Here is an 11003-nt window from a genome sequence, read left to right as displayed (position 1 = left end):
ACATTAGCATAGAGTTGTTCTTTCATTAACACCAAAGGCACTTTTCTTAAATACTTTACATGTTCATTTAAGTTTTTCCTATACACTAGAATATCATCAAAATACACCACGACAAATTTTTCTATAAAAGCACACAAAACATGATTCATCAAACGCATGAAAGTGCTCGATGCATTCGTGAGTCCAAATGGCATTACCAACCACTCATACATTTGGTCTTAAATGCAATTTTCCACTCATCACCTTCCCTCATTCGAATTTGGTGGTAACCACTGTTAAGATCAATTTTACTAAATATGCATGCACCATATAATTCATCAAGCATATTATCTAACCTAGAGATATGGTGACGATGCTTCACCGTTATGTTATTAATGACCCTGTAATCCACGCACATCCTCCATGTTTCATCTTTCGTTGGCACTAACAGAATTGGTACAGTACATGGACTTATGCTCTCCCTAACATAACCCTTGCTCATCAACTCCTCAACTTCTCTCTGAAACTCCTTTGTCTCCTCAGGATTGCTTCGGTAAGCTGGTCAGTTTGGAATGATAGCTCTAGGTATGAAGTCGATCTAGTGGTCAATGCCTTGAATCAATTTTAACCCACTAGGCACGTCTTCGGGAAATATATCCTTGAACTCCTGTAATAAAGACTTAGCCAAATTGGGGAAGGATGTGTTAGAGTCCTCAAAACTTAAGGGTGACTCTTTGTAGGCCAACAAAATCATTTCCCTCCTCTTGAGTGTCGCTCTCCTCAGCTCAATCTCTTTTGTAAAGAAATTCACTTTTGACTTGTTTCTCATCTCGGAAAACTCTTTTTCTTTTCGCTCTTGGGGCTCCATTCTCTTTTTCTCTTGACTCGCCCCCTCACTATTTTCTCTCTTACTCATTATTTCATTGTTTTCCCTCTTTTTTTCTCTAGCTCTCTTGCTCTCCTCTCTTCTTCATTTTTCAATTTAATTTGGTCTTCATACACTTTTGTCGGTATTAATGGCACAAGGATAATTGACCTCCCATCCTTGACAAAGCTGTATCGATTCTTGTACCCGTCGTGAACAACCTTTTTGTCGTATTGCCATGGTCACCCTAAAAATAGATGTCACGCATGCATAGGTACCACATCACATACCACTTCATCACGATAACTCCTAATTGAGAAATTTATCAAAACCCTCTTATTTACCTTGACTTCTCCACAATCATTTAACCATTGAAGCCTATAAGGTCTAGGGTGTTTAATAAAGTTATTCCCAATTTCTCCATCAAAGTTGTGCTGGCCACATTTGTACAACTCCCACTGTCGATGATTAAACTACATACCTTATCATTAACATGACATCGAGTGTGGAATATATTCTCCCGCTGTTGCTCCAAGTCATCCGCCTTGATTTGAGCGTTAAGGGCTTGTCTTGTGACCAACAAATCTCCTACAGCATATTCTATTTTCTCCCCATCGTTAATTTCCTCTAGCTCTGGCATGTCATCATATTCATTTTCACTCTCGCTTACCACCTCTCCATTGTCCCTCAACACCATCGCTCTTTTGTTCGGACACTGAAAGCGATGTGTCCTGACCTCAAGCACTTAAAACACTTAATATCTATGTTCCTTGATTGTTGTGAATCCGTCTTGAGTATGGTTTTGCTAGCACTTTCCTCCTTTCCCTTTGGTAATTCAGTCCTATTCTTAAAATTGCCCCATTTCCTTTATTGTTATCCCACTTCAACTTCTAATTTGGGTTAGAAGACAAAGTATTCACTGGCTGCCTCATCGTCTCCTTTCTCTTCAACTGGAGATGTGGATCATCCAAGGCACATTAGCATGGCGTACTCCTCCTGTTCGAACCGGGGTTTGAAACCAAACCTCTCCTCAGGAGGATAGATGGGGTGATTTTGGTGAGATCCAATGTAGATCCAACTTTATATTCACTCGTGGGATCCGAGAGATCCGAGGCGGACCACCACGGCTCTTCTCTTCTCGAGAATCCGCACATCCCTTATAAGTGTATGGACAGCTATCTCTCGAGGACAAGTTTAGGTTCGGCCTAAATGGAAAACCACATTAGCAATCTCTTTATTCAACCCATTCAAGAACCTAGCCATGGCAGCCTCCCGATCTTCCTCCACATTCGCCCTAATCATCAAGATCTCCATCCCCTTATGATAATCTTCTATGCTGTTTGACCCCTGATACAAACTTTGCAATTTTTGATAGAGTTCCCTATAATAATGATCAAGCACAAATCACTTCCTCATCCCCACCTTCAATTCGTCCCAAGTATTAATAGGCCTCTCCCGATTCCGACGCCATGAAGTGACCACTTGATCCTGCCAAGTGATGGCGTAATCAGTGAAGTCTAACACTGCAATCTTTACCTTCTTATCTTTCGAATAGTTATGGCAATCAAAAATTAACTCCCCCTTTTTCTCCCATTCCAAATATGTTTCGGGGTCACTTCTATCCCTAAATTGTGGAATCGTCATTTTTATATTACCTAGATTGCCATCTAATGCATCACCAGGATGATTTCTTCCGTGTTGTTCAAGCCTATCACTTCTATTCCTCACCCGTCCCATTTCAATTTCATTGTATTCATCCTCATTCGGTTCACTATAGTAATCATACGCCTCCCGCCTTTCCACCCTAGGCTCCCGTCTACCCGGTCTCCTAGCGTAAGATACTTCAGCCTGTTGCCCCCTACTAAGTTTTGTAACTTCTCTATCAAGCTTATTTAACCTATCCTCCATATCGATAAAGAACCTCTCAAATCGCCTCATCATATCATCCTATGCATCAATGTGATTTCCGTTACGACTAGAATTGGAACCTTCCTATCAAACATCCTAAATCTAAATTCTTTTAATTTATTTTTTTTGCCTCACTAATATTTCACTCAGAATCACATGGTAAGACTTTTACCCTCTATTGATCTCACCTCTCTGCCCTTTATCACTCAATGCTTTCGTCTACGTGTCTCAAAGAACAAAGTGAACTCAACAAGATTTAACCTTGTGGATTCTAAACCGGATGCGTTCAAGAGTTATGATAATAATAGGAATTTGACACAATGGGAATGAAAATTTGAATGGAAAGCTACCAAGATTCACGAATTGATAAATGAAATTTATGGATCGACACAAACATGACTCAAAGAAACTTGTGAACATGCTTAGACTAAATTAAACAATAAAAGCACAACAATTTTTTTTTAATTTCTCTTTTGTTTCGTCATTTTTTTTTAGTGCGAGAAGATTAACTAACTACTAGCAAAATAAGCAAGTCTTGACGAATTATTGATTGACTCATGGAGATTAGGAATCAAATACCAACAATAACAAGACACGAAATAAGGATAAGAAATCAGAGACTCAATAATGTAGGACACAAAAGAATAACGCGGAAAATAGAAAGAACAAGATATAAAGACTCAAAGATAATAAAAGGTATAACCTCGATTAATTTGGAGCATGTGCTCTGATACCAATTGATGGGAACCCGGTTAGCACGATCACTAACGAACCTGCAAAAGATTGTTAAACCCCAGGAAAGCCAAGAATTAACCCCGGTTTATGGATTTGAATCCCAAGATGACAAACCAAGGAAGCCCACAATAGCAATAATATGATGAACCTCTTGATCACACAACCAAAGACTCACACTCAGATTTTGAATGCCACAAGGAAGCACCTTGATAAGCTCAACAATTGTTCTAAGAAAATCAAAGATTGGAAAGCAAGAATTGCAGCTCAAATTAATTCTCAATAATATCAGAAGTTGTTCTTACAATCAATATGAGAAATTATTTATACCAACCCCCAAAAATATTGTCTTGGATGGAAATTATGCTTCAAATACCGAAAAATAATAATTAGAATCAAGTTTTATGGAAACTAGATAAGTTACCAAAAATTGAAAATGCATCCGAAAATTTGTACTATGCGGTCGCATAGTATAAATAAATGCAGTCGCATAGGACAAATAATCAGCCTCAATTTTGTTTCGGTAACAGCCTATGCGGTCACATGGCTTTTAAGCTTTGCGGTTGCATAGTTATTTTTTGAAAACCTCCTACTCTTTGTGCAAAATTTCGTGACGATTTCGAATGGTACTCATGGGCGAAAATTCGACACTTGAGCTAAAAGTTATGCCCATTTGAATCCACACTACTTGTTTTCCATATGGTCCATCTTTATCACGTTGATCCACAGCTCTTCAGCCTTTGACCCCAACATAAAACTTGCTCCATTTTGCGTCCCAAACATGGTGCCATAATAGTGGCATTGACGAGCATCCCCATTACCTGTTTAACTCATTTCGCTCTCGATCACATCATCGGGCCTGCTTCGATAATCAATGAGTCTTAATTCGAACTTGCCTTCGTGACTCCTGCATCTTGGATCACATCATCTCTACTTATTTTTTGTTGCTTATAATTTATCTGCTGAATTTTCCATTGGTCCTACATCAAAGTGGGTTTTCCAAAAGTGACTAATGAAATCATCAGCCTCTTTGGGTGGGGTAAGGTTCGACATACAACACGTAATCGAGAGGTGTCAAGAACAAAAGATATAGTATCTAGATTCTTAGGAAGAGTTCGTATGCCACCTAAGGAGGTTCCTCACTGTCATCTTAATCATCAGAAGCTTCAAGTTTAGGCTTATAGACTACATTTTCTAATGGCTAATCTATTACATTCTTTCATTCTTCAATGATTAAAGCTCGACTAAGGCATTTGGAAGAGATGTGGTCAAAGTCCTTATACCACAAAAGGATAAGTTTGTTATTTTGAATCCATGATTTATGGAAATATAAGTTTAAGACTTGATTGTTAAAAAAATATGGTGAAAAGTTAAAACGTAAGGATTAATAGTTTTCTCTTTAAAAAATTAGACTAAACCATAGCTTATAACAAATTTGTAAAAAAAATAAAATTCAAAAATCAGGAAGGTAAATCATATTTGTATTTCCTTAATATAATAGATTGTACTAAGAAGTTGAGCCAATTGTTAAGAATTGTATATCGCTCCGAAATCACTTGTTAAGAATTAAAGACGAGAAATAAGATGTGATATGAAAATTATATCAAACATGAACACAAGATTTATGTGAAAATTCAAGACCGAAAAAATCATGGCCAGAGATGAATAATTCACTAATAATCAATAATGGAGTATTATAAAGGATCTATCGGGACCAAACTAATACGTTGGACAATTGCTCGATTTCAATATGTGTTGTACACCACATATTTATAATCAAATAAATCCTAACAAACTAAGAAATATAAAACAATGAAAAGTCTAATATATGGTGAAGCCTTATTATAATAAGTAAAACCAATAATGGAGCATTTGAGTTGAAACAGGAGTCCAAATCATTGTTTGACTTTTCGTAGTCTTCTACTCCTCCAAAGCAAATCAATCAACTCCAAATGTACCTTCAAAAAAGAATTCGGGTCACAACCCAATTTTAACATATTGTGACTTAAATTTAGAAATATTTTGGAATAATTTAGGATATTATCACATCTGAAAATACAGCAATCAATTATTGTTTTAATGGTTTCTCTCACCTCCCACAGTTTTTCACTTTCAAAATTGCGACATCAGTCACGTGAATGTGATCAAGTTTCCTAGCGTTAGGATTATCTACACTACCGGCTTTGTACACGTACACTACCGGCTGAGACATAGGCTAGCCCACATTTGAAGGCGGGGCCGTTGAGACTTATGTCCACAGCCGTCGTGGGGCCACATTAATTGTAAATAAACTTGCATCACATTACAATTTTATTTATTTATTTTATTTTATTTTTGTGATTTTAATTTTATAATTTTCGACAGTCTTATCAAAATTAGATCCTGGATTTTCTGAAGATTATGTTTCTTTCTAGTCAGAGGAATTCATCAATTTATATATAATAATTCCTCTTGTAAAAAAATTTGTATTGCCGCAATAGAAAATGACTCTTTTACTTGCATTGTATCCCAACTTGAATCTCATTTAAATATTAAAGATGTAGCATCTTTAAGCATAGTTTCATATTCAACTTGAGCAGTGACCTAAAGGAAAGGGCGGGTCACCAACTCAATGAGTCTAAGGTTCAACTGCTAACCATTAATTGAGCCGGCGACTTCAACTTCCTCTCAAATACAATGAAAATCATTTTATTACACAATAAAATAGTTATAGAAATTATCATTAACTAAAATAATACTTCATTTAGTTCAACCTTTATTTTGGGTTTGGAGGGGGAGGAAAAACAATAAAGAATAAATTATTTTATATATAATGAAAATGATGTCATTAAATAATAAAATAATTATGATAATTATCATTCGCATCATTAATCCAATTTTATTTTTATTATTTTTTTTCAGTCTTTAATGGTGGGATGGGGCAAAGTAATAAAGAATAAATTGATGGGATTATGTGAAATGGACCAACTATGAACTATGCAAATAAAAATTTAAGGTTAAGAACTGAAAAGACTGATTTTAAAGGTCGAGGGTGTATTTATTTTCTACATGTGCTAACGGTTAAGACTTATTTTTGAGTATTAATAAAAGGTTTTTCTATTTTAACCTTTAATTCCCTTTAGCTTAAAAAAAATAAGAGGAAAAATGAATGACTTACAAAAGTGGATGTTCTGATGTTAAAAAAAAAGAAAAAGAAAAAAAAGAAAAAAAAAAGTGAATTTTGTTAAAGAATGGTGTCAAAATTAGAACTTTGTCGAGACTGATGAACTCTTAGTACTTTCAAAATCTAATTGCCACTTTCAACATATCTTCTAATAACATTAGAGCATACACTTTTAGAATAATTACACGAGATCGCAGAAACTGTTTGACAAAAGTGTGGATAAAATTTCGCATCGAATAGAAATGAAAGTATAGAACAAATTTAAATGTCTCGATTAATCCTCTTAATAAAATTAACATTTTAACTTGAAACTCTAGTCTTAATATGCTATTAAAGTTTATTAAGCTCCAACGAGCAATTCGATTCAATTAAAACGAAAAATCGAGCACAAAAATTTGGTAATCGAAAATAGAATTCAATTCCTTTGAAATCCGAGTACATTATTCAATTGATAAAAATCAGCCCATCTACATATGAACACCAATAGCCAACAGGAAAACGCAAATGAAACCAAAATATATAATAGAATGAACCAGTATGGATACCACACTAGTCTTGAAGTTTCCAAACTCAAAGTACCAGTTACCACCCGGAATCTGAATCAGCAGACCCGGCGACAACAGAACGAACAGCACAACGGCCCCGAAAACCGGACCCCAATACATCATCATCTATGTCTATGGAACAAATTTTCTTCGATACAGTGCAATGGGGGTGGAAATGTGGTTATAAAGGTTTAGGAATTGGAAAAGGTGAAGCAGGTTACATGATGAATTTAATGCGGATTCACGCTTAAGTACATTTTGTGCCCGTTTCCTCCACTATCACGCCAATTTATTCTCAAATTAATGAAGATTTCATCGCTGAGTTAATGAGTCTCCATTTTTCATTTCCAGGAAGTGCCCAAAAAATCTTTACATATCCCGCATGATAAATTCCGTATGGTTCATTCATTGGAAATTGAAAAGGTTTATTTGTAATATAATTACCTCCTTTACGTTACTCATCATGCCCTTTACTATGAATTAAATGGGGGTACTTAAGGGTTGATATATGTTTTTTTCCCATGTTAATAATAAAATATCCATTAGTGAGAAGGAAAGCAAGCAAGAATGAGAGTAAAATTTCTTATTTGATGATGACGAAATACAAAGATATGGGCACGAAGAAGTAAATAAATCAACGTGAACGTTTGGGTTCAATTATTGGCCCAATTAAAGGCAATGTAAGCATGAGTTAGAAATTCACTCAACAAAATTATAATGAAACGGTTGAAAAGAGAATAGCATTACTAGCAAATTAAATTCACATCTAAGGAGTTACGGGATATCATTGTTTATAAGTTACATTTTTAATAACTCATGAGAAAATTTCTATGAAAATGGAAAAGTAGAAAATCCTTTATTAATTTTAAAAGTATGAGGAGGATTCACAAAGGTGACGTTCCCTAATTCAAAAGTGCTTAAAATGAGAATTAAAATCAATTATTATATTTATATTGGATAGGAAATAATATTATTGAAATGTATGAAGAGTATTCAAGGGATGAAATGCATCGTAATGGATTCAATGGTTATTGAATATCTAGACCAAGGATTCAAAAAAATTATGTTTCACAATGATTTCGTGTATTAGAAATTCTCCAAATATGTTGTGTATTTGTAGGTCGAGTTAGAGCTTTAAATAAAGCTAGAAATAAGCACGTTATTTCAAAAATTGGGGTCGGAATTCTTAATCGGCAACTTATGTCTATTATCCATAAATTCATTGTGATAGCTAGCTGCTTTTACTAAGATATAAATTTATTGTATTATGTTAGTATCAACAAATATATCAAAGACATACTATAATAAAATAATTGATCTCACATGGTGTAATAATGTGGATCCACTTTTAAAAGTTTACCAAGAGATTAAGTATACTGTATATTGAGGAGAATTATTTTAAAGCCGACTATGTAAGAATTTCAATAATGATAACCCAACATTGTTGATTGAAAATCCCAAGATGTTAATTCAATGGGATAACCAACTTATAAAAAATCAATGAGCGCTTGAAATATAGCTCATATCCATTTTATGATAAGAAATGTGCTATCTAACAATTGTTTATGATTAGTTAAAGTTTTAATTATCTATATAGCTTACATAAACAAACTAAGTGTGGTGTAATGATACTCTTAATAGGAGATCACTTATGTAATTGTCAATTGGGATTGCTTTCATAAGAATGTTCGGTGCATGAATTCTCTGAAGCACTTAGGATATCTAGGAATGATTAATGGAGTTACATTTGCAAGTATTAAAGATGATGATGATGAGGAGTAGAAATGATGTCATTATCATCTTCCATTAGAAATTGTAAGAATTTATATTGTTCGGGTGAAACATCAATCACCTTTTTGCCTACATTCCGAATATTTTACAAGAATGTTGGTACTTCTATATAAACTGATTTTTGCTGTTTATCATTACTGGAAACCGGCACATCTGGAAAAATTAATGTCTCTTAAAATATGTCTTTTAAATGTTACCCTGAAGCTAAAGCAAAAGCTTTTTCATTGTCCTATGGTGTTATTTCATTTTTTAGTGTTCATTAAATATTGGATGTATTTTTTCTCATATGATGCGATGACTAACTAGCCGAGTCGCGATATGTAAGATATATTACTTATAATGCCAATATATTATTTTAATAAATGTTAATTATTTTAACAATCTTTTGATATTATACAACAATAAGAGACGGTGGAGTTGCAACAAGCACATTTAGGGAATGATACATCCATTATGGATGAAATAGCAATATGTGTTCATTTTTTTGATAAGAGTGCTGGAACTATTTCTGGGATTGGACCTGCTCCACGCAAGTCATATATCAACACATGCACAACTCCTGGGTTAATGGAAAAGTTGGAAATTCTTGCTCAACGAGATAAGGAGAAAGATGATACTTTTAGAGAGCTTACACAACGTCTTGAACAACATGCTTTACTTATTCAGAGTCTTGTTGCACGAATAGATATGAGTCAGCATCCTCCAAGACCGAATAATGATCCGCCTCCACCACCTTCATCAGTTAGTGCCATAGTATTGTGATTATATTGTTGAAGTCACAAGGAAAATTTCAGAAGTTATATTTTTTAGGTTAAGTGTAGGACATTTAGAATTATGTAGAGATTATTAACACTTGTTACATAAGCTATAACAATTATCCTTTGTAGTTATTATTGTATACTTTTAGTTAATTTCATTGTTGTTCTTACTGTGGCCTTTTTAGTATGAACTTTGTGGTTGTTGAAAGTCGAATTGAAGGATTTGACAAAATATCAGAGGGAACAAAAAAAAAAAATGTTGCTTTCTTAATCTATTAATTTAACATTTACTACTAGATTTGGTTGTTAAACGATTTCAAAAAAGGGAAAAAAAATTGACATCCACCAACCAATTAATAGTTGCTGATAAAGGGATAGATTCAGCAACCACGAATTGGTCGTTGTCAGTAAACTTCTCCCACCACAATTTGGTAGGTATATTTATCATTCAAAATCCAAAATTTTATCTCGATTGGTACACCACTATCGACCAATATTGGTCTCTAAAGGATGGGAAATAGCCGCTAATATACCTGGTTGCTCAAAATATAATTTTTTTTTTTTGTCGCTGGAGATGAATTTTTATCAACCTAAATCATATCATAATATTGTATATAGCGACCAGAATAAGTCATTAGCGACCACAGTTATTTAGTCGATAAAGGTTTGTGTTTATAGCGACTACATTTATTTGGTTGCTGATTTCCTTCACCGACAGTGAATTAGCGACTAACCAGTGACTAGGATATAATGGTCGGTAAAACATTTCAACGACCAGAAAATATCATTCAGTGACCAATTTTTGTGGTCCCTGGTAATCTTCTTTTTGGTAGTGACTGGACTTCAGAATGTTCAACCCACAACGTACCTAGCACAATGTAATCTTAGTGTATGTATAGTCATTTTCATTAATTTTTGTTCATTTGGGAAATCGTTGAAAATTGGTTTGGACAGATTTTTGACTAATCATTTAAGTTGAAGCCGTTAGTTGGTGCTAGATATTTGAATGTCGAACTTATTCTACTCCGTGAGTAGATTGCCAAAGCTAATTTAGTTGCTTGAAATTAATTTCGAGTGCATAAAAAATTAATGCCAAATTTAAGTCGCTTAAATACATGGAAACTTAGGGAAAACATTAGAATATTATGGAATTTTTCTAGAGCATATTTGGCTGAAAACTCGTATATCTTTTTGATTGTAATCCTACATGACAATGAGTAGAATCTTCTCAAAATCTTTACACATCCCGCATGATAAATTCC

General features: G+C 34.3%; 1 protein-coding gene across 1 annotated transcript; it reads right to left on the bottom strand.

Moving 5' to 3' along the window:
* Nucleotides 1–7114: 7114 nt before the first annotated feature.
* LOC111373949 lies at nt 7115–7315 on the bottom strand. The gene has a single exon (XM_022996552.1). It carries the CDS (start codon nt 7313–7315, stop codon nt 7115–7117), a length of 201 nt encoding a protein of 66 aa, XP_022852320.1.
* Between the last annotated feature and the right edge of the window lie 3688 nt (nt 7316–11003).

This window comes from Olea europaea, unplaced genomic scaffold (assembly GCF_002742605.1).
Source record: "Olea europaea var. sylvestris unplaced genomic scaffold, O_europaea_v1 scaffold1185, whole genome shotgun sequence".
Taxonomy (NCBI): domain Eukaryota; kingdom Viridiplantae; phylum Streptophyta; class Magnoliopsida; order Lamiales; family Oleaceae; genus Olea; species Olea europaea.
Note: the sequence above shows the minus strand (reverse complement) of the source record. Positions and strands in the feature narration are given on the sequence as shown.

What these genes read in the sequence shown, in the direction of transcription:
- LOC111373949 (XM_022996552.1), bottom strand. Translation starts at nt 7,315, where the DNA reads ATGATGTATTGGGGTCCGGTTTTCGGGGCCGTTGTGCTGTTCGTTCTG.